At 45.4% G+C, this 25,050-nt stretch overlaps 1 protein-coding gene across 3 annotated transcripts in view; it reads right to left on the bottom strand.

The window, feature by feature from the left end:
• ADAMTS14 (ADAM metallopeptidase with thrombospondin type 1 motif 14) overlaps positions 1-25,050 on the bottom strand; it is an 86,354-nt gene that overhangs the window by 35,753 nt on the left and 25,551 nt on the right. For 2 of the 3 annotated variants that reach the window (XM_077350492.1, XM_077350494.1), the window contains exons 4-6: positions 23,025-23,221; positions 3,853-3,936; positions 2,080-2,236 (exon numbers count right to left, since the gene is read on the bottom strand). In XM_077350492.1, the coding sequence (XP_077206607.1) occupies positions 2,080-2,236; positions 3,853-3,936; positions 23,025-23,221 (438 nt within the window). The remainder of the gene's footprint in view (positions 1-2,079; positions 2,237-3,852; positions 3,937-23,024; positions 23,222-25,050) is intronic. The other variant, XM_077350493.1, reaches the window with a different exon arrangement.

Here is a 25,050-nt window from a genome sequence, read left to right as displayed (position 1 = left end):
CTGATCAACTTCATCCTCTTCAGCAGCAGTGGTTGGGGCGTAGACCTGGATCACTGTGATGTTGAATGGTTTGCCTTGGATTCGAACTGAGATCATTCTGTCATTTTGGGGATTGTATCCCAAGACTGCTTTTCCTACTCTCTTATTGATTATGAAGGCTACTCCATTTCTTCTGCGAGATTCTTGTCCACAGTAGTATACCTGATGGTCATCTGAATTAAATTCACCCATTCCTGTCCATTTTAGTTCACTGATTCCTAAAATGTCGATGTTCAGTCTTCTCATTTCTTGTTTAACCACATCCAGCTTGCCTTGATTCATGGATCTGACGTTCCAGGTTCCTATGGAATAAAAATCTTTACAGCATCGGACTGTCTTTTCGCCACCAGTTACTTCCACAACTGAGCGTCCTTTCGGCTTTGGCCCAGCCGCTTCATTCATTCTGGCGCTACTCGTACTAGCCGTCTGCTCATCCCCAGTAGCATATTGGACACCTTCCGACCTGAGGGGCTCATCTTCCAGCGTCATATCGTTATGCCTATTGGAACTGTCCATAGAGTTTTCATGGCAAAGATACTGGAGTGGTTTGCCATTTCCTTCTCCAGTGGATCACCTTTTGTCAGAGCTCTCAGCTATGACCTGTCCGTCTTGGGTGGCCCTGCACGGCATAGCTCATAGCTTCACTGAACTACGCAAGCCCCCTTGCCACAACAAGGCAGCGATCCTTGAAGGGGGATAAAAGAGAGTAAGCCATTGTAATTCAGACTCAAAAAGTCAAGAGGAGTTGTCGTGGAGTGTGAATAGGGACAGATATAGATATGTGGCAATAATTTCAGTCATCTGAGGGTGGCGATCTTGGAGAAACTAGTTAATTTCTTGGTGTCATGAGAGCCATCACTTCTTATTCATGGTTTCAGGAAACATTCTCTGTGGTGTTTATGTTGCTTGCAACATAAGAGAACATGCTCAATAGATTTTAGTGGTTTAGCTGAGAAGGTACAGAACCTCTCTGAGTATGGGACTTTAAGCCTGAGATCTTTAATACCTTGAAACTATTTGATTCTGAATGATCAAAAATGTTTCCATCACAACCTTATGCCTGTTTGCCTGCTAGCTTGGGCATTCAATTAAATCATGGGAGAATGGTGAAATATTTGTATAATCTTATTAGTCCACCCCTCTGCAGAGCGTTTATGCTGGCAAGAATGAGTTCACTTCCCTCAAATGTTTTATTGGGTAGATACTGTCATTTCCCAAGGAGGGAAAGATTGTACTCCAAATTCTCCCGATTCAACCCACATATTATTTTGAATTGTTAGCTTCATGAGACCCCTCTCAGGAAATTTCTTTCTCCCTAATTATCTCTAGGGGATTGGCAAATGAATAAATTGGCAAATAAATAATCCAGTTTCTTCTAAATGATCATTTGGCAGGGACTATATTGTGTATAGCCGAATTTTTAACAGATGTATTTTGAGTCAGATCTAAGACTTTTTAAAGTAATTTTATATTCACCTTGTTTGCTTGTATTAGCTTTTTGCTTGTTGTGTGCCAATAAATGAGAAGGAAGGACTCCCTGGAGAAGAGCCTAATGCTGGGAGCGATTGAGGGCAAAATGGGACGACAGAGAATGAGGTGGCTGGATGGAGTCACTGACGCAGTCGGTGCAAACTTAAATGGACTCCGGGGAATGGTAGAGGACAGGAAGGCCTGGAGGATCATTGTCCATGGAGTCGCGATGGGTCGGACACGACTTCGCACCTAACAACAGCAACAATGCCAATAAAGGTATTGTTATCAATATCATCGATTTAAATGCTTGCTGAGAGGGGCTAGTCAGTGTTTGGAGGGATTGGTTGGAGGATGGATTCTCAGAGCAGGGAGGCCAGCATCTTCTGTGTGAAGAAACACAGCTTTATGCCCTATGCCTCCTACTAAATCGAACTGCAACTTCTATGGACTTCCGTAAAATATCACAGCAAAGCCCCACAGACTGTGCCAATGGGCAGTGCTTCCAACCTGATGGCCCTTTCCTATGCCCAAGAAACGGCACATACCTGATGGCGATAAATACAGTACCTTGCATACCTGCGGGACCAAAATCTTGCCTGGTGAGGAACACTGCATGGTCGTGGTATTCAGCATGGTCCGGATTTGAGCGCTGCTGAGAGTGGGCCCAGCGGCAGACCTGCTCTAAGCTCCGGGAAGGGTTCCCTCGTTCTATTAGACTGATCGACTGTAGAAGGCAAGAAAAGGAGATTTTAATTCAGGACGAGTGAAACTGGCCAGGCCAGAATCTAGAAAGCGGTTTCAAAAACTCGAATTCGAAATCCTATGCTTGAACAACAAAGACTAGCACCCTCCATTATGCTACTCCAGTACAGACCGCCAAGAAATTTAAGACCAAGTGTGCAGAATTTTCTCAGGGTCCCCAGTGCTAGAAAGATTAAGTTGGCCTCAATCAGAGCCTTCTGCTTTAATCTGCCCCGAGCTGGCATCCCAGGGGGAGGGGAGGGAGGGAGGGGTCATAGAAATCCAGAAATAAAGGATGTTGATATCAAACTATTCAGAGGACAGATTCAAATGGGTAGCCGTGCTGGTCTGAAGTAGCACAACAGAAACAGAGTCCAGTAGCATCTTTAAGACCAACAAAGATTTATTCAAGGCGTGAGCTTTCAAGCTCATGCCTTGAATAAATCTTTGTTGGTCTTAAAGGTGCTACTGGACTCCGATTTTGTTATCAGAGGACAATGGGTATTAAAGGGGGTTCTTTTTTAAAAACAAAACAGTGTGTTTGAATCGCCTCTGCCCAAAGCACAGAGACACAAAAGCACGGCACACGTGACCCCCACTCCTACACCACACACATCCCACATTGACTCATTGCACAGGGGAGAAGAGTTGTTTTTCTGTATCTCACTTTTCACTCTCTGAAGGAATCTCAAGGTGGCTTCCGATCACCTTCATTTCCTCTCCCCACAACAGATATATCTAGGTGGGGCTGAGAGAGCTCTGAGAGAACTGTAGCTGGCCCAAGGCCACCCAGCTGGTTGCAGATGGAGGAGGAGCAGGGAATCAAACCCAGTTCTCCGGATCAGAGGCCGCCGCTCTTAACCACAACACCATGCCAGCTCTCAACAGGGGGGGGGGCTACAGATACAAATAGGCTGGCCTCTCTCCCTGCTAATAAGACTGCTTCATCTACAGAGTTGGACCAGAGATGGAGAAAGTGGCCACACATATGCTCCCTCCCCATGAATAGCAATGCTGCTTTTAGAACATAGATGATTATGGGGACGGGTATGTACCCTTCCTCCATGCCGTCCCACTCTGCAAATGATCAGATAATCATGCAGAGACAGCAAGCAGGGGGAAGGGTCAGCATGCTTGAACCCATTTTTCCTCCCCATTAAGTGAATCAATGCATTGGGAGGGGGAGTGTCAAATGGTCCAGAATCCTCATGCACAGAGCCAATATGTGTAGAATGGGCTTAGGTGGCAGCGAGGGTCCCACATCCACTCAATGGCCCAACCATCCATACATGTTTGTTGCACATGGCACATTGCCTGTCCTGCAGGCACCTTAGCTCCACTCCTAGGATCAGGAATATTTGAAAAGCAGCTTTCCTGACCATTGAGATGGAGAACGCATATGTACACAGTCTGTGCATGCTTAGGTGTTGAGCCCATGTATTACAAACATCTGTGTTTGAGGAGTGGGACCAGCACATCCAGTTACGAGCATGGCAATCGCTCATGCATGCTTCTCCATTAGGCATATCGGCTGTGTCCACACATACATTGAATGAACAGAGCTAGACAAGGAGATATGTGGGTATTTCAGTATTTTACCTGTCTGTATCCCACCATGATCATTCTAACCAGAACAATGTTGATGTGAACTCCCAGTGACTCATCATGGTAAATTTCGTCTACCTAAGAAGGGGGGAGAAAACCAAGTACACATATATTAAAATTGCTTATGTAACTGTCATTTTGAGTTTTACTTCATTCATTGTCACACCAACGGTAAAATTATTACCCTGTGTCTTGTTTCTCTGTAAAATGGGAGACATATCCAATTCAACTGAAGGATTCCACAACTAACTGAGGATTTCAACATGGTTTCCCCAGTTCTTGTTGAGGCAAGATTGGCCCATGATGGGGGCAATGAAGAAGAAGAAGAGCTGGCTTTTGGTACCTGCTTTTTACTACCCAAAGGAGTTTCAAAGTCGCTTACCATCGCCTTCCCTTCCTCTCTCCACAACAGACACAATGAGAAGTAGGTGAAGCTGAGTTCTGAGAGGACTGTGACTGGCCCAAGGTCACCCAGTATGTGGAAGAACAGGGAACCAAACCTGGTTTTCCAGATTACAGACTACCACCTTTAACCACTTCACCAAGCTGGCTGTTCATCGGATGATGACAACATATAAGGAGAGCTCTTCAGATAGAAAACTATCCTCCCGGAGATGACAGCAAGAGGTCTCTGAGAAAACTGTTCTAGTCACAACAACACAGAATATTTTCACACATGGGTCCTTCCTTCCACAATCCTTATCCATGGTTCTTCTCTATATTTGTGAAACAGCATGGGGGGTGGAACATGTCTGGCTGTCCAAGTTGGAATAGGGCCAATCAGAGTGCAGGCAGCAAAGCCCTGCCCCTGCAGCTCCCACCCTCCGTCCCTGGACTCTAGCCTCTTTGCTCTCAGATGCAGGGGAAGGGGTCCTTTCAAGACCCATTCTTAGGAATGGGCTTTGAAGCTAGTATCAGTATAATTACAGGACTTATCAAATGTCGCTCCCCCAAAAAAACTCAGCTCATAGGGGCTTGCAGACCAAAGTGTTGCACAGCGAGAAGGGTAATGTAAGTAAGGGAAGCATATTACTTTTCTTTGCCAAAATAATACACAAACAGGAAACTTTGGCCATCAACTTTGGACTATAAATTCCTTCATGTCTTCTTTTATCACAAAACAGAAATGAAAATACTTTTTAAAAAAATTCCAGTGGAATTATTCCAAAGAAGACAACCAAATGTGTCCATTAAATTGCTGGAATGATTGTTTCTGTAGAAGGCAGACTCATCCTCAAACATGGTAGCAAATAAACATTTCACAGAGATTTATTTCTTGGCAAGTACTCTCAACAGCCATATTTACATATTATTTCAGTACTTTTCTTTTCCTTCTTCCCTTTTCTTCCATACCTTTTCCCCACTACTTCTCTGCCTCTCCTCACCACTCCTACCCTATTTTGCCAGGTGCTGAAAGAGTATCTTCCCTTATAATAAACAGGCCAATCTTCTTGAACAAACAAAATGTGCAAATAAGGGTACAAGGCTAGATGATGATCTCACCAAAAGGAACTGAGAGCAGCTGGATTTCCTATGGGGAATTCATCAGCTATGGAACATCCTACAAGCATTCAGCAGATACAGAGGCCAGGAAATGGATGGAATTCATTCACCACAAGGGGGGAAAACTGTACATATCCAAATTCATCTGTACTTTGCAGAGAAATTGGCCTATTATTTCCCAAAACCAGTTAACTTTGAAGCCCATTTTAAGGCTAGATTCACATGTGCAAGAGACTGAGGTCACAAAACCAAGGTCACCCTGCCTTCAGATTATAGGTGGGGTTCCAGTTTTGAGTGGTTCCCCAAATTAAAAAACAAAGCTCTCTACAAACAGGACATAAGATAACAAGGAGAAAGGATCTACACCTTTTTATTTCCCAGTTTTCTATTGGTGTGGAGCTTTTAAATACACTCAGCATTCAAAACCCTGATTCTTCACCAGCAGTCTACACTGGAATGGTCTGTTCTACCACTGCTGCAGACTACCACCTCATTCACACCCCCAATGTGCCTAAACCAGGCTTCATGGGAATCTTGCTGGCTTCATTCACGTGTGCTGCATTGTAGAGTTGCTGAAGACGATGAAGCGGAGGGGAAACATTCATCCCCCTTCTTTCAAATCTCTTCAATCCAGCTCCCTGTGTGTATATAGACATCAGTTGTCGTGGACCAATGGAGACAACATCTAAAATTAATACGATCTTCCTGAGATCACTCCCAGGCCAGTGACTGTTCAACAAGTCTTCTCCAGCTGACCTCGAGGTAATGAGCATATTCACCCCTCAGACTTTTAACATTATTAAACACAGGCACATATGTTTCTATGAATTCACACAGGTAAATTAGGAGCAGGTTCTCCTTTCAGGCAGAGGAGACGAACCTAACCATTTTGCAAACTAGACAAGCTAATTTAAATATTTTCAACATATTTAAGACAGAAATATTTCCCTTCCACACAATTGTAAATTTCTACACGATTAATAGCTCCAATACATCCTTATCCATGGTTCCTCTATATATTTGTGAAACACCCTGGGGGGTGGGATGTGTCCGGCTGTCCAAGTTAGAATTGGGCCCCTGCAGCTCCCACCCTCCGTCCCTGGACTCTAGCCTCTTTGCTCTCAGACATGTCTCAGTGCCTGGAACCAGCACCAGGTAATGGGAAAGGGCCCTGGGCAAAGGATCGTGGTTGAGGGCTTGCTAACAAGGGCTCCCGGCCTGCTAAGCTCTGTCCCAGCCTGCTAACGAGCTGGCCAGCCCCCGCCCACCCCACTTCATCCGGCTGCTAACTGGGGCCCAAAGCCACCTTAAACTGCCTGGCCAGGGACCAGGGGAGGAGGCCCTTTCAAGGCCCATTCTAAGGAATGGGCTTTGAAGCTAGTGACCGATATATATTCTAGCGGTTGACATATGGACATAAGCAGACCCAGAACCTCTGTTTTCCACACCAGGTGTGTATTTGACAATATACATCATGGAACAGAAATACAACTTGGACTCTAATAAATGTCATGTGGAAGAGGCCTACGAGATTCAAGAGGTTGGCAGGCACAGTGGATGAGCGATAGGGCTGTGAGTGTCCTGCATTGTGAAGGGGGTTGGACTAGATGACCCAGGAGGTCCCTTCCAACTCTATTATTCGATGAGGCTATTGATCAGACTATCATGAACTCTGCCTCTTCTCTAACCTTGTAGGTTTCTTACAGCACAATCAGAGGGTCATAGGGTTGCCAGCTTAGGTTTGGGGAAATACCTGGTGACTTTGGGGGTGTGGTCAGGAGTGGGCAGGATTTGTGGCAGGGAGGGTCCTCAGTGGAGGATAATGCTATGGAGACCACCCTTCAAAGCAGTCATTTTCTCCAGGGGAACTGATCTCTGTTGTCTGGAAATGTGCTATAATTTGAGGGGATGCCCAGGTCCCACAGCCGACTGGCATTCCTAGTGGGTCAAGATACGCAGATCCAAAGATGACTGCATGTATGCAGACTCAGACTTTCACATACCCCTTCCCTTCTTGAGTCTTATGCAAAAAGTGTTTCATGCACAATATTCAGATCTGGATCTCTGCATCCATCAATGGGGGCTGCACACACATCCAAAAAGTACTGGATTTGGAACAGTGCATTCAACTCCAAAAAGGTGGTCAATGTTATACCCCCCCATCTACAAAGACCAGAGCCAGAGGTTTGTCCCGGCGTAAGAAACAGGCCATTTATAGGGCACGTGGGTACTACAATATGCATGCTATGTAAGTCCACAGCTATAGTTAGTTAAGATTCCAGTTGCATCAAGTCAGATGTTCACTTGGCAAAAACAAAGCCAAGAAAAGAAAAAAGCAAAAAGCAGAGGATGGCTCCTTAAACAATGTAATGAATCTGCTTGCAATCAGAAAGACCATATGGCCAAAATGCAGCCTTGTGAGCTCCCTGCCTTTGGGACACAAATAAATATCTATTTTGAAGGGTGTGAGGAGCGCACCAGGTCTTTATACGCATTGAGCGTGCCAGCATCTCTCTGAACCTGTCAGCTGTGACCTGAAGTGCCTCCAAAAAGCTTTGGCAGCTTGCAAACAAGGGTGAGTCAAGAAAAGGGGGAAAGAATGAAGGCCGAATGAAAGAAGAAAGAGCAAAACCTTGTCTTTAAACTTTAAGCTAAGCAAACAAAAGTGGCCGCCAACTGGTAGCACTTCACTTCACTCTGCCTTAAGAACCAAATTCCTTTCCCCTCCGCACCTCCAAAGGGACTGACTTGCTTGCGATACGTGCACATGATCCTAATTCCGACAGAGGCTGAAGGAGTGTGCGGAAGAAATCCTGACTTACTCTCTCTCCAAGATAATATGCCTTTATCCCCTTTTGCTAATGGAAAAGACAGAACTACTCTGCAGGGAAGAATCCTGGAGCTTGCTCAAGGCTGCCCAGAGTGGAAGAACAGAATCCCTACAGCTGGCAGGAATGTGCTGTGCACTTGTTCCTACATACCCCAGAGCAGGGGTAGTCAACCTGTGGTCCTCCATATGTTCATGGACTACAATTCCCATGAGCCCCTGCCAGCATTTGCTGGCAGGGGTTCATGGGAATTGGAGTCCATGAACATCTGGAGGACCACAGGTTGACTACCCCTGCCCCAGAGAACATTTTCATGGCTGGGAGGAGAGAATTAATCTTTCTGTTACTTTTTACAGACACCGGGAGCAGGGCAGCTTCTACGCATAGCACAGGTCATCTCTGCTAACTCTTGTAAGGTCAGACTGAAAGAGATGGTGCAAAAACTCATCCCCAGACTTCAGAGGTGGTTTATGCATCCCACTCTTCATCTGTTTGCAACTAATGTGCAGCTACTTAAAAAGGGGGGGGGGAATCAAGCCACTGACCAAAAAAGTAGCCCACAGTTGTCTCAATACTTCATACATATAAACAGGAGTTCCATGGTACAAAATACATTCCACCATAAGTCAAAGCTCGCTTCGTCAGATGCATGAAAGTGGTCATCCATGTCACCTATATTTATGCTTTGTAAGCCAGCACAGTGTGGCGGTTAAGAGCGGTGGCTTCTAATCTCGTGTGCCAGGTTTGATTCCCCCACATGCAGCCAGCTGGGTGACCTTGGGCTAGTCACAGCCATGAGACTGTTGTTTTGACCGAGCAGTAATATCATGGCTCTCTCAGCAGCACCAGCCTCTCAGAGTGTCTGTTGTGGGGAGAGGAAAGGGAAGGCGATTGTAAGCCGCTTCGAAACTCCTGATAGAGAAATGCAGCATCTAAAAACAAACGCTGCTTTGAAGTTATTCATAGTGACTCTGTGGACACTGAAACAAAAAGTGACAAGAAGTTTTCATTTCCGAGTCAGATAATGGAACTTGCAAGGGGCTCACACAAAAAAGGAAGTAATTCCATTAGCTGATCTACCTTAGTCTTTTGGGCATCTAACGTGCAGAATTAGCCTACCTGTCAGCTTCAAGCTATGACCATTTAGAAGTATTCTAGGGGAGACGCAAGAGAGAACTGAAATACACATTTTACTGTCAAGAAAACCACAGGCACTTTCAGTTCTCAGGGATTTGTTGAAACTTTAATTGACAAATGAGGGTTAAAAATTTTTCGCTATAGTCACTCTCCCTTGGCAAACCTCGGGCCCAAATCATTTTCTCTAGTAAGCAGGAAAACAGAAGGAGGTTTTGTACCATCTACTAAATTTTCAGGGCACAGCATGCTGCTAACATTTACTTGGGAAGTGGGTGTGCCTCTCAAGAGAAATTTCACAAAGGACAATTTAGGTCCATCAACAAGAACCTTCCCCAACCCTGCAGTTTTGCTACTACTGAAAATAATCTGTATTGCACCCCCAAACAAATAAATGTAATGAGTGAAATATAACCATTTTGTGTGTCACATCTGATGCCTGGGAGGAAATGAAAAACCTCCCACCAGCCTTCATTCTGTCATTCAGGCAATTCTCACAGGTGTTCATCATCTCCTCCCAACATAGTGCCTTCTACCCCTGAGGCCCATTTCCTTGGCTTAGCCTACTGAGGCAACACAGTACACATCATCAGTGTTTGGCGTCCAAAGGTTTTCTCTTAAAAGGCAACCGGGGGAAGAGGGATGAGCAATTTGTATCAGGGGCTGTCTCCCTGGGAAAGAAGTCTACCCCCCCCCCGGCAGCCTATGCTGTTTTCCTTACAAATCTCCATATTGTACTCTAGGGAGGCCAGCCTCCAGGTGGGAACTGGGGATCCCCTGGTTACACAGCTCATCTCCAGGGAACAGAGATCAGTTTCCCTGCAGGAAAAGGCTTATTTGGAGGATGGGCTGCTGTATGACATTATACTCCACTGAGGTCTCTCTGGGCCCCAAATCCTGCCCACTCCCAGCTCCACCCCCAAAGTCTCCAGTTTTTCCCAGCCCAGAGCTGGCAACCCTATTGCAGTGGCTGTGGTGGTTATATCAGGTAGGGAAAAGTTACAGTGTGGATTCAAATTACAAAGGGCCCACAGAGAAAATGTTGGCTTCCATTTCTAGGCTGAAATGGCATTGTGCAGAAGTCAATTTTACCACCCAGTGAGCACCAGGCCTTAGTCTTCTGCCTGTCTAAAGAGCCACACCTTAAAATTTGACAGAATACTTGGATATCTAAGAGAAGTGGGAAACAGAGCAGAGATACTGTAGAACTAGCTAACATCACTCCTTTTAAGAGGATCGGGAATGTGGGGAAATGCTCATTTGCAAATCAACAATCCATAGTTCAAGAAAGCCTGATGAGCATTAAGCATGATCACTGCCCTCTAGAGGCCAATGAATTTTGAGGGTCCTTACCAGGGCCAGTTTATCCATGGAGCATGTGCTACGGGGCCCGGACTTCCATGACTTCCCCCCGTGGATCAGGGCCACAGCCTCCCCCCCCCCCCCCACAAATACTTACAACATTCCTGGTCCTTACATGTTTGAAGATAAATAAGAATGCAGAACAGATGGAGGTGATTGGCCAAGGAGGGGGAAAGTGGTTAAGGTTAGATGTTTCCAGCCCCTAACCACTTTGAGTCCTGCTAGGGACTAATCAGGCCTCCTTCAGACTTAATTAATCTCACACATACAGCCAAGCCGCTCACCTAGCCCCAGAGTTCAGCACGGTTATTACAGCATGCAGGAAAGAGCATTGACCAATCCGTTATTTCTTCTGCAATTAATTTCCTCTCCTGCACTCGATACACATTAGGCCTGAGCTGAAAGCCCATTCACGTTCTCATTGAGCAATAAAAGCATTCAGAGGGCAAAAGGTTTCAAGCCCCCCCCCCCACACACACACACACACCACCCCTTCCTGCCACGCTTAGTTATTTCACTTTCTGCTACGCCTGCATCATTCTGGCTGATAGCAACTGTGGTCTGTATTGCTGTTCAGCTCCATTTCCCCCCATCTAATTTATAACTACAGGTTCAAAAGTGCTGCATCACGTTTGATCACACGTGCTGTCATTCAGGCAAATCTCATGGACGAGGCCTGTATCATCATAAAGTTAAAGGGGTCGAAGGCCTGGACAGTGCTTGCTGCCCTTATTGTGGCATACTGGGGGTAAAAGACCAGGGAGGAGATGTCCTCATGCTCAGCCTTCATGCTCTCGTGGGAAGGGATTTGACTTAGCCAAAAGAATAGCCAAAAGCAATTTACAAGTGTGGCGACTGGAGATTAAAGGTATTCTGGATCATCCCCTAGGACTGCAGGACTGAAGGGGAATTTTTCTGATGCACAGGCTGCACAGCTTTCTTTATACTTCCCGTCTAAAGATGTCATACAGACTATCTTAAAGCATATGAAGATACATGACTAGGGGAGCGAGGACAGTATCTGCACAAATTGATTTTCCATGTTCTACCTAAAAGCCACTGCCTGTCTGTCACTTATTCTCTTTTCCTTTTCTTACATACCAGGAGAAGGAAAATAAAGATTAAAAGGGCAATAAAGTCTGCATGCTGTTGGGGAAAAGGAGAAGGGCTTCAGGGAGTACTGTTCTTTCCATAATAATAACGTATAAAATGTTAACCTTAGTAATCACTTTAAAAAACATCCATGCACAGGATCCAGCTTTTTATTCTCTTCCACCGCATAAAATAAAATCCCCTTATGTTCTGTTTTCCCCTCCTCCTTTGGCAGAAACGACTTCATCCCCACTGCAACAGCCAATCTTTGTTCCTTGCCAAGCAAGGTCCTGTGCCGCACATCACGCAGAGCGCCTGGAAAAATATTGCTAGCTTTGGGATTAAACTGCAGTTTAATAGGGCCATATCCATTCATTTGACTGGCTTATTGTTTTACCTGGAATGACTCTTTTCAACCTGTTCTAGATTCCCCGGTTGGCTGTTTCTGCCCCCACCCCGCCTCTAGCTTCCTACATCAATCACCCAGGCACTTATGTCAGGCCCTTGCAAGATGCTCTGTCTTGCCTTCAGCTCTGATAGAGGGTCGCTATAAGAACATTCCCCTTACACTGACACAATGTTTTTGTGGGAGTGGCGAAATTGATACGAGAGAGCATATATTGTTCCACTGCCCTGCTTATGTAGAGATTCGTAGCAACTTGATTGGACCACTCCTTAAAAAGTTGCCAGAACATCATGATGTAGATCGAGCAAAGAGGCTGCTAAGTGATGAGTCCCCCCAGGTGACAACTCAGCTGGCTAAGTTTTGTGCCGCCGCCATAAAAATCCGATGCTCTGAAGTAGCATAATTTTAAGCTCTATGATCTGTTTTAAACTGCATTATATCAAAGGACCATATTCTTTTGGTCTTTTATGTATTAACTTCATACAACTTGGTCTGAACAACTGTAATAAAGTTTGAACTGAAGGCCCACTAATCAAACTGGGGCTTATCTCACTCATGTCAGGCCCACACAACTTGTAACTCACTAGTCTCCGAACAAAGCACAGCAGATATATGGTGGCCTATCAGGGTTTTTAATTCCCTAGTTTTGCTGCCAGGGTGGACTTACAAGAACAGGAGTGCAATCAACCATTTGGCAAGCCACAATACATAACGGGCGGGGTGTACTTAGCTTGGTGGGTTCAGAACTGCGCATTTGTGGCTTTCAGCATAGCAGCAACACTTACTTAAAATCAATATCCAAAATAATATTGCAGTACAAATGCCAGAAGGACACGTTCTCACGCTATTCTGTTCCAGAACAAGCCCAGATATCGCAACACAGAATATTAAACTAGCTTCCCCACCCCAACCCAATTAGCAGCAGCTAGCAGAAGGAATTTTACTAGTGGGGAGGTAAAAAGTGACCGAAATGTCTTGACTCGCTATTTCCCACACCCAATGTTGCAGCAATTCATGAACATGAAGTGTATCCTTGGCCATCAGTTGGGAAGATATTTTTTTTTAAGGATAAGCCAAATTCCTGGAAGCTGGGTGTATCAGTGGCACCTGCATGTTCAGAGGCAGTGCATATCTATCGGCCATTTCTGATTTGCTGGGGTTAAGTCAAAGGTTGTCACCCTCATGCACTGATTGAAAGTTGTCCTGATGTCCATGGCTGGGGAAAGAACATTAAATTCAGTGGACCTCTGATTGAACCCATAAGAGAATTTTGATATTCTTATTAACCGAGGCCAAGAAATACTGCAGAGAAACTAGAAACAAAAGATTTTCCTTTGATTTTCATGCCTTAAAATAGTTCAGGATGGGTGGATACAAAGATCCAGAACAGGCATTCCACTCACAGAATGAATGCTTTGCCTGTTTTCTGCAGCCCCCAAAACTACTCCTGTGGGTCAGGGGCCTCTGCATGAAAAGCAGTGTGGGGCAGGGGAGGGAAATCCCCCCCCCACACACACACACACACTTGCACAAGCAGAGGCGCCTTCTCCACATACAAAGATGTGTTTGGATCCTATCTGTTGCTAACAATGAACCTTGTCAAATGTGCATTATTACAAAATCTCTACCCTTCAAATTATGCTTTGTATGCTCTTGTTTATTACAAAAAAAACTTTAAAGAAGACCATGGTGGAAGAAGGAAAGTGCTCCAAGAAGAAAATGGATGGAAAACCAAAACAAAAGAAACAGACAGAAACAGTGGGAGAAATATATGTGTGATTCATTAACCAGTGTGCATGCTGATATGTATTCTGAAAGCCAGTGCTTGTAATGAGGGCTTAAAAACATCAGCAGCAGAAGATGACCTGGGTTTTTATACCCCACTTTTCAGTACCCAATGGAGGTCCAAAGCAACTTACAAACACCTTTCCCTTCTTCTCTCTACAACAGACAACCTATGAGGGAGGTGGGGCTGAGAGAGCTATGAGAGAACTGCTCTGCAAGAACAGTCCTAAGAAAACTGTGACTAGCTGTCAAATTGTTCAGATCGATAATAATCCATGTATAGTAAGTACAGCAGAGACCCAATTCTTATTCGGGGTGGGGGGGTGGAATCTGTATACCATAAAAGTTCTTCTGAACGTGCAGCACAAGGTTAAAATTTTCTCTGCATGCTGAAGTTACAGTTTTCCCATGTTTTGATGCTCCCTCACATCCCCAGTAGCAAGATATTCTCTCCGCAGAAGCAATGATCTACATTATTCCCCGTCATCTTTCCCACCGAGACTCATGACACATGAGCCGCCTGCCTGAAGGGGGAAGGTTGTGACCAGAGTGCTACATGCCACCCACCCAATAAAAAAATTAAGCCTGTTTATCTCTTTGTGAAGCTCATAAGCCACCTTTCTCGAACGATTCAAAAAGCTCAGAAACGTGTTGTGGTGCCAGCGCACGATGCAGCATGCCACACAGGGCAGAACAAAAGATGCTTGGGAAACATATGAGTTTGCCCCCAAGGTGTGCAAAGATACATCCGCTAGGAAGGCACCGGTCATTAATAACAACAGAAGGATGCCCTCAGAGTGGCAATGGCAGCAATCTGCAGGTAAGGCTAACTCGGCAAAGGGACTTTTATCCCTCTCACTCTCATAAAAGAAGAGAGCGGCTCCAGGGTTAACCACAGTCGGCAATGCTGAGGGCAAGAAATGGTGATGCAACAATAAATCAACCCTGCTTGCAGGCCATTGCCTCCCTGCTGCTCCAGAACAGAGCTACTGCTATTTCTAAAGCCAACATTCGGACCGCGGTGGCTAATCGGACCGCCTCATTAGTACCAAATGGCAACTGTTACAGATCCGACCCAGGCTCCTTGCAAGAATCCGAAAGGAAGGATTTCTCTCGCTAATCAGATTAGGGTGGCAGGAACTAGTGGGCCCTCCTCTGAGAAAAGCCAGCATTTTCACCTGAATTGTTCTCCAAACTGCTCTTTATCGCAACTCCCCACCGCCACCTTTTAAGGAAACACCTGCTGGTGCAAAAATCGGTTTTTAAAACACTTAGGATTTTTTCAGCTGTTGTGCAGGATGCATCCTTCGTACCAAGCAACTAAAGACGTTACTCTCTGAACTTTCAGCTTCATATTCAGTACTCAACAGAGCTACCCTTAAAAACGTCCATTTGCCAGAATCCGTAACATGGACACTTTCTCTGGTTAGCCTGTAGCGTTCTTAGGGAACATCCTTCTTCAGAACGTCTGCCTCGGGCACATCCTTGAAGAAACAACCATTATTGGTGGGGTTTAAACTCAGGGCTCACATATCCCCTTTTAACAATGAGCTGTGATGAAAATCTCAAAGGCCTTCTAATCACGTCTGGCCCTCGCTTGAGCTCTGCCTTGCTCTCTGGTCTCTATTCAGCCAGCAATCTCTGATCACTGCGCCTAGCCCAAGCGACCAGTTCATCAAATCCTTTCTTCCTACAATCGGACAATAGGCTAACCAAGACTCCTCTCTTTAGCCCGGCCTTGAACTAACAGGATTAGTGTTCATTTGTGTGGTCTTGGCCAGGTTGTGATTTATAGCTGCTGGCATGGTTCCCTTGTGTGCGCTTTTTCCAATGAACTCCCAACACCATTTTGTTCCCTCTGGGTCACCCGGCCCACAAAAGCACAGGGCATTCTGCTTAAGCGTGCATTCACAAGCGTATTTCCTACCAGAGACGGACGGACTGGCAGGCAGAGAACAAGATACCTCTGCAAAATGTTAACCTCCCAGCTTGCTCTCACCTTTCACACCATATGACCTCAATCCTCCTCTGATTAATGGCTGGGGTTCCCCCACCCTTTTCTGTTCTTTGCATGGCACATTTAACATTTAGAAAGCACTTGAGTGTTCAAAGCACTTTATTTATTACTTTTCCATTTGCAAGCAAGACTTCAAGCAAGGCAGCTTGCAGCAGATCAAACTTTTAAAAAACCCTTTCCTATATACCATCAACACAGTAGCTAAAAGCAAAACCAATCAATTTTCAACTGCTGCTAAAACAATCAATAAAATGTTGACTCAAGCCAGGCACCTAAATGCCTGCTGAAACAGGAGACTTTGTCAGTCTTTTCTAGAGAAAGAGCCCTGTTATGCCGCACTGCGCTTTACTGGAGATACTTGTTGCTGTTTGACCTCATTGCACTTTTGATTTAATGTATTATTTTATTATACTTTGTGCTTTTGGAGGTGTGGTTTTTATAACTATTTGCCTTTTACAATTGTGGGCGATATTTATTATTGTATTGTATTATTTTATAGCATTACTAGCCGCTTCAAAAGTCTTATGGAAAAGCTGGATGGAAATCTTTTAAACATATACTTAAAGCAAGCAGACATGATACACTTCTTTAGGGAAAGCACTGGCCTGGATGCTACCACTTAGAAGGCCCTACCCCTCTTGCTAACCGATGCAACTAGCAAACAAGGGACTCAGAGTTAAGCCAATTCTGCCAACTTCCATCTACACAGGTGGTCGTAAAGGAAGACATGACCCCTTGGTATCATGGATCTGGGCCACTTAGGATGCTGAAAGCTAACACCAGCACTTTGTGTTACTTACCGAAACAACCTGGGAGCCAGTGCTGTTCTTTCAGCACAGGAGTGATGTACAACCACTGGATCATACACACTGCTAAGCAAGGAAAATGCATGTTGGATAGGGTTGCCACCTCTGCATGAGAAACTTCCTGGAGAGTTGAGGAGAAAAGTCTGGGAAGGGAAGGATTTGAGGAAGGACAGAAGCTCAGTGGAGTATAACGTCATAGTCCATCCTCCCAAGCAGCCATTTTCTCGGAAGGAACTGATCTCTGTAGTCTGGAGATCAATAGTAGCTTCAGGAGACCTCAAACTCCACCTGGAGGTTGGCAGCCCTAGGGATCAACTAAGGTTTCTGAAAAGACCTTAAAGGGCAATCTCATGCCTCGTATCCATCAGCAATACTTACAACAACTCTGGAAGATTTCACAGTATCTTTATCATCCCTACGCTGTAGGTAGGGCGATGTAAATAATGGTTTATAAATGGTTGCCAAATACACTGATGGCAAAAGCTGAATTTGAACCAGGAGCTTCTTGGTCCAAAAAAGAGTCCCTCACCCACTGTGTCATGCTAAGTATCATCAAGTGCTTCTTTCTTATCATGACCTTATGAATGAATGACCTCCTATGATTAACAGTCTTGCAAGCTGCGGGCCATGGCTTCCTTAACTGAGTCAACCCATCTCATGTTGGGTTTCCCTCTTTTCCTGCTGCCTTCAATTTTTCCTAGCATTATTGTCTTTTCCAGGGACTCTTGTCTCCTCATAAAGTGATCCAAGTACAATAGCAGCCTTTTCATTATTCCAGCTTCCAGGGAAAGTTCAGGCTTGATTTGATCTACAACCCACTGAATGGCCTCTTTGCCCGTCCATGCTATGTGTAAAACTCTCCTCCAACACCACATTTCAAATGAAATCAACTTTCTTCCTATCATCTTTCTTCATTGCCCGGCTTTCACACCCACACATAGCAATGGACTCCCTCATAGATGCCCTCCCTGGTCTCCATCTCCTGATTTCTTTGCTGCAGTCTCCCTTTTGGATGATGGTGCCAAGGAACAGAAAGTCTTTTTGACAAGTTCAACGTCTTCGTCATCAGCCTCAAAAATGTGCCATTTTGTCTTCTTGATATTCAGTCCTAATTGTCAAGTCTCCAGGCACTGGGGAAAGTTGGCCACAAGGAAAATGGGAGATATGGAAAAGATCCCGTGTGAGGCAGAAAAATATATCCAAGTGTAATGCTTTTATTAAGACCACAAATCGTTGCAGTAACAAAATGTTCTTCTTAAAGCAAATACAAAATAGTTTTCTTGAAGTGATAAATATATTTCTCGAGATAATAGCCAAATATTAGAATAGCTCATCAGCTAAATACTATTTTCAGGATGTTTTACACTCATTTCTTCAGAAGAATAATATCTGTATATAAATAAGAAAAAAGGTTCTCATTGGAGAACCTTAATCATTTTTTTGTTATTTATATACAGATACTATATTTCTGAGGAAAAGTCTCCAGACACATCAGGGAGAGACATGCAGGCTTCCAGATAGTCCTGAAGGGAGTGCAAAAGCGTGGTCACAAAACAGAAGCCAAGCTCAGCAGCCAGAAATCAATCCCTCACATAAGCCAAGTTCGATGAAGGCCAACCGAAGGTCAGTCATGGAAGCAGTGTCCAAAAAGTCAGAGAGCAGGATCTGGAGGTGCAGGCCCGGTAAGAACAACACTGCCAGCACAATGGGCTTCTGCCTCCCACCTCTTTTTAAGCTTGAAGCGCAGCTAATCATCAACAGCTGCCTCAGTATTCAACCTGGACTCTGAGAACACTCCTGGAGGCCAGTTCTGCTCCGAGTAGCTAATCTTGCGCTCCTGCACCTTTCCTGTAAAGCAAAGTGCTGCTCCTTGCACCGCTTCTCTTTAGGCTCAGGAGACAAGGGTGGGGAGCCAGCTGCTGCCGAAGCTTCTGCAATAGGTTCGGTGTCGAAAGGCTGGGGGGGGGGGGGCTGAGTGCTTGTGCCTGGCTGTGGTTCAGATTCTGGGCTGGGTTCCATAAGCAGTTCTGGTGTTTCTGAGGCCGAGTCTGTTGGCAGGGGCTGAAGCTCAGGGGATGGTCCTGGCCAGACTCTCAGGTCTGCCTATTTCTCAGAGTCAGGCAGGGTTGCAGCTGGCTGAGGCCTATCCGCAATCCTGCTTCAGCACTTCGTCTGCTAAACTACACCAACTGCCCACAGCTACCTTCCCATTTGGACTACTATCTGGGAGACTCAGGTTCAAAACTCCCCTCTGCCATGGAAACTCACTGAAGAGTCTTGGGCCTGCCACACAAATTGAGCCCGACTTACCTCATGGTTGTTGTGAGGGGATAATGGAGGACAGCAGAATGACATAAGCTGCCTTGGGTCCTCAATGCGGAGAAAAGCAGCTTATAAATGAAATAAATAAATAAATAAATAAATACAATTCCCCTAATTTCCTCCCCACCCTCACCCCCACCCCCCCAATGTCATATGAACTGAAAAACCTGCCTCACCACTAATCTTTAGTCCTGAAGGCAGACTTGTCAAATTGTGAAGAGAGCGGCTTGGGAAACCATTTAGGCCCAAGCGCCTGCCTTTTGAAGTGCCCTGGCCCCAAACTGACGTCATGGCACAGTGGGAGTCCAGCCAGAAGAGAGGCTCTCAAAGGTCACCAGCAATGATGGATAACTAGCAGGAGAGGCCATTAAGCTGTGGGTGCTGCCTACTGATTGCCGGAAGACTTGACAAGACTGCAAAGGGAAAGCGTCAGCATCAGAAGCAGGGAACAAAGGGAAGGGCCTGCTTGGAGGCTGATGGAGGAAATAATGCTTTGGCAAACTATTCCGTTTTGCATCTTACCCAAAGAGGTCATGTTTTATTGATCCCTTCTTTTAGCTCATTAAGCCCTCCAATGGGTCCTTTCTCCCTCTGAAAAGGCAGCTGCCCCTCCTTCGGTTCCCCACACAGCATCCTGAACATTCACACAGTGAAAAGCCTTCCCTGCTGAGTATAAACCATGAAATGGGGTTGAAAATAAAGCTTTTGATTAAGCCTGACAATCTTGAGCTTCTCATGCCATCATCCTCCTACACACTCACGCACACACACTTTGAAATAAATGACATCATCCATGACACCAGCCAGGCAAGGGGAAAGTCCCTGTCGGGGAGTAGAAGCCGGGTCTGTGCTCCACAGAGGGACTGCTTGAACCATCCAGCGTTATATATGTAAGAGGTATCTGCATTTTCAAGAGTTCACCATTTGATTCGACCAGAGTTTTGAGAAACCCTGGATGTTTTTTTGATGGCCCTGGAAGGGTTTCCCAAATGGGTGGAAATGAATTAATTTTTTATGTTTTAAAAAAAATTGTTAAACATTTATCAGCCAATAGGACGATGCATGGTCGTGTTGACCTGCCCCCCCCCATTCCAAAATGGCCAATGATGGGCCTGGGGGGAGGGGGCAGGTGGGTGTGGACACAGCTGTGCCTCCCAACCTTATTCTGCATGATGGCGCCACTTTCTGGGGTCTCTTGAAGACTGGAGAATGTTTCAGGGGTTTCTCAATGGTCAAAAAGTTGAGGAAGGCTACCTTAAACATACAGATGACAGACGGCTGGCTGTCACATTTAGAAGTGTAAGCACAGAAGGACTAGAATGCGGAACGGTCCCTTGGCAGTTACCATATAAAATGAAAAATAAGATTGGACCAAAAAGAAAAAGGCCTTGATGGGCCATCAAATGCCAGTCCTTTCTAACAGACCTTCAGGAATGGCACAAGCACTTTTAAAAGAAACAAGAGAGAGAGGTTGTACACTTGAGTGTCATTAATCTGTTCTAGTGCTTTCTACTCCCAGCAGCAATTTGTTTGATTTTGAGAACAATTTCAGACAAACGAAGCTGTTGCAAATTCCATCCCATATCCAGATGTTGGACAGTGCCGTTCTAAGAGTGCTTTCTTGCAACTCGAGCGGGATTCTGAGCCCAAGACTGCACTCGGTGTTTGAGAGTCATCCAATCTTTAAGATAAATCTGCCTGTACAACGGAGATGCTGGAAAGAGCTATAAGGAAGACAGAGACCCCCTAAATCAGTAACAAAATCCTGAAATGACAACGCTGACTTATAGGAACCACTTGCAACCCTGTTACTCCCAGCCTTCAAATCAAATCTTTTGATCACCAATCATTTGCAAAACAAACAAAAATTACTTTTCAGCAATTCCCTGTTTCAGCTACGTTTCCTCCTTGGAATCTAATGGGAAGAATGCATTCTGGTCTTCTGCATCCCTGCTTTAAACATTTCCTTCTTCCATTCTCATCCACTTGCTATTTTTCTTTCCAGAACTAGCACAGACATTCTCCAGAAACAGGCATGCAACGTATGCGCCCGCCTGTCTTCTCTCCAGTCCTTCTCCCTACAGAGTCTTTCTTCCACAATCAATATAATTGCTTTTTTTCAAAACAAAATTCAAATAACTTAAATTAGAAGTAAATTGCAGCCTGTTCAGTGCCCTAATGCATAGGCTGAAAGACCTTGGAGCATAACTCCACTCATTTTAATCAGCAACCTTCAAACTGGGCTCACAATGTAGTGTGGATTTCTCTCCAGGATAACAAAACAAAAACAGAGTCCAGTGGCACCTTTAAGACTAACAAAGATGTATTCAAGGCATAAGCTTTCGAGTGCAAGAACTTTTCCCAGACTCAGAATGCTTGCAGTAATGGGTTTAAACTACAAGTACAACGATATAGGCTAGATATCAGGAAAAAAAATGTCACAGTCATAGTAGTTCAGCAGTGGAATAGGCTGCCTAAGGAGGTGGTGAGCTCCCCCTCACTGGCAGTCTTCAAGCAAAGGTTGGATGCACACTTTTCTTGGATGCTTTAGGATGCTTAGGGCTGATCCTACGTTGAGCAGGGGGTTGGACTAGATGGCCTGAATGGCCCCTTCCAACTTTATGATTCTATGATTCTAAGATCATTGCAAAGATTTAATACGCTTCTAGGAAGGCATGGGGCCGCAGTGCAAGAGAAGAACAATATGCAGCGATGGGAGAGAGATTACACAACATTGGCCAACCTCCACTCCATCTTGAACTACCCTGTAGTGCTCCTGCTTATCTGGCTGATGCTGCCCGGTGAGTAGCCCCTTAAAGCAGAATTCAAAGGAAGAAGCCCTCGTCTCTGCACTCCAGACAGAGAAGCAGCCAACTGGAGGGGCAAAAGAGGGGGAAGAATTCAAGGTCTATCTGGTTTTGAGATTCTACTTCCTACTGACTTCTATCATTCTACCCAGCCAGGAAGGATGGAATAAGCAAACTGAAATCAGAGAAAAGGAAACAGATTAAGATCTGCATGAAAGTGTCTGAAGATATTTAGATGCCAGAAGTGAAGCAGAGCAAATAAACTCTAATGTTAAGAGGGGGGGAATCAATAACTGTGTCCTACATTCTCAAGAACTTAGGGAGCATTCTCTTAGTGCAGGGGTGGTCAAACTGTGGCCCTCCAGATGTCCATAGACTACAATTTCCACACGCTGGCAGGGGGTCATGGGAATTGTAGTTCATGGACATCTGGAGGGCCACATTTTGACCACCCCTGTTTAGTGTATCCCTTCCTTGTGAATAAAAGAGTGAAGTAGAAGTACGCTTGAGCAATCAAGACTCTTGGGGGGGGGGGAAGATATCCCAGTTTTCAAAGGAGCCAGATTATTTTAGAGCAAGCAGGAGATGGTCAAACGCAGGAGAGAGAAACCTTCCAACTCATAGTTATTGGAATAAACAAGGCATCCTTTACAAGCATTGCCACTGAGACATCCTTGGTCCATTTGCATTAACTGTTTGCTCGATGCAAATATGCAGATGGGGGTGAAAGAGAGCCATTTGTTTTGAGAATGAGTATTGCAGCCAATGTAAATGCATATACACCAACTGAACTAAGAGGTATTTTAAAATCCAGTTTAGAAGCAACATTCCGAATCTCTGAACTGAGGGTGGAGCTGCAGATTTCCTCCTCTCCCAGTCCTTTTTGTCTTCTGTGCAAATCCCCCTCTTCTTTCCATGATTTGTTGTAATCACAGACATCTAAATTTCACACACCTTGACAGTACATACGTGCAAAGAAAGCAAAGCATGCACACCAGTGACAAGAAGACTCTGTCATCGTAACCAGGGGTGTTCACCATCACACACAACAGCCTTCTTGTTCCCGTTAGTAACAACTATAACACAACAACAAAAGTGCCTCACTATGTTCATGAGGGTGAGCACATAGTTCTGGACATGTTCCTTCCCATGGAACCGCACAACGGAATCATCCACGGCCAGCAGGACCTCTATGTTGTAGTCATCTTTCTTGGCGTGGCGTTTCTTCCGCTCTGCTTCACCAAGCTGGTCTTCAATCATGGCCAGAGTGTTTGGGAGCTGCCCCAGGCTAAAGGCTGGAACTACAAGGGTAAAAGAAAAGATGGAAGAGAACTTTAAAAACCCAACATAAGAAAAAAGAAACCTCAGTTAATATTCTGGCGCCTTCAGAGATAGCCGTCTTGCAAAACAAGCAGCAATGCCTCCCTACCAAGCAAAATATGAAAACTGAGCTCAAACTGCAACAGGCAGATAGTGCACGCAGGACCCCATGAGACTCACAAGTGGGGGGGGGGGATTCCATTCTTACACACACCTTTTGCTCTCTGCCTTTCTTCCAGTCTTCAAGGTTAGCACAGAGCAAGGGTTGCTCAGGCTTCTACTGATACACTGCTCTGCCTGCCCTCCTTCCCTACCTATCCATCTGCCCCTCCACCACTCTGCAGGGAGTGATGGGCAGAACAACAGAGCCTACTCTCCCCTCCTCTTCCCATCCACAGTATTGCTATGGCCTCTGTCTATCCAGCATATGCAACAACTGCTCCCCCTACATTTCCCGCAAACTCTGTCAGAGAAGCAGATAACATGCCCCCAAGGGGGGGAAGGTGGAATTTGACTTCCCTATTTTATTTTAGAACTTTTCTTTTTTTCTTTTTTTTTTTTTTGCAACCCTGGAGGGTCTCCCAAATTTTGGGGGAAAGGTCCCTTCTCTCTACATGGCCCCAATCCACAAATTTAAGTATCCGCAGATACAAAAGTTGAGAATTAAATTCATTAATTATTATTATGAATGAGTCTATCATCATCCCCAGTTATGCCATGGGTTTGACAAAAGATGACCTGAGCTTTTGGAATACAACAGCCAATAAGTTCTGAGGCAATTAGAAGTCGTTTTATAGATCAAATTTTGGTGCAAAAAGAAAGTGGCACAGGGAGAGCTACAAAGATTCTGGGCTAGGGTTTAGCTGGAAGCATCCTGGGACTGCGGGGCTGGGGGAATGTCACACCGCTGCCTTTGGAAACCAAGGCACTGTTAGCAGCTGTGCCTTCCTGCTGAAAGAGTCTACTGGCATCTATTATGCCATACGTAGTTATCCTTATCCATTGTTGTTCCTCTATATATTTCTGAAACAGCCTAGGGGGTGGGACGTGTCTGGCTGCCCAAGTCGGAATAGGGCCAATCAGGGTGCAGCCAGCTTTGTCCTGCTTGGCCCTGCCCCTGCAGCTCCCGCCCTCCATCCCTGGACTCTAGCCTCTTTGCTCTCAGATGCCTTCGTGCCTGGAGCCAGCAGCAGGTAAGGGGAGAGGGCCCTGGGCAAAGGGACGTGGTGGAGGGCTTGCTAACAAGGGCCTCCCAGCCTGCTGAATGCCTGCTAAGGAGCTCTGTCCCGGCCCTGTTAACGAGCTGCCCAGCCCCTGCCCGCCCCACTTGATTTGCCTGTGAGCTGTGGCCCAAACCATCTTAAGCTGCCTGGCCAGGGGCCAGGGGAGGAGACCCTTTCAGGGTCCGTTCTTAGGAATGGACTTTGAAGCTAGTTTGTCTATAAAACTAATGTTACGCTGACATCATAATTTTCCATTGCTTGCAAACTAAATTTTGATAGGATCACTGTCTCTGAACCTCTCACTAGTTGGGGAGTGGCAGCTACTTAGTACCAGTTGCAGACTTCAGAGCCTTATTGTTGCAGAGATGAGGAATTTGGGGCACAACATTTCATGTTCTGGGTATATGCAAAGACTCCTTAGCAGCTGGCAGAGATGGAGCCTCCACATCTCCTTTCCCTTTGTCCTGCAAAGAAGCCTAAGGTTTCTCTCACCACAGTGTGACAGGGATGGAAAAACTGTCCCTGCTCAAGATTACCCTATTCTGAGAGCATTTTTTACATACTGAAGCCCTGTCCCAATTGCAGTG

Source organism: Paroedura picta, chromosome 8, assembly GCF_049243985.1.
Source record: "Paroedura picta isolate Pp20150507F chromosome 8, Ppicta_v3.0, whole genome shotgun sequence".
NCBI classification, from domain to species: domain Eukaryota; kingdom Metazoa; phylum Chordata; class Lepidosauria; order Squamata; family Gekkonidae; genus Paroedura; species Paroedura picta.
The sequence above is the reverse complement of the archived record's forward strand: the minus strand, read 5'-3'. Positions and strand labels throughout refer to the sequence as shown.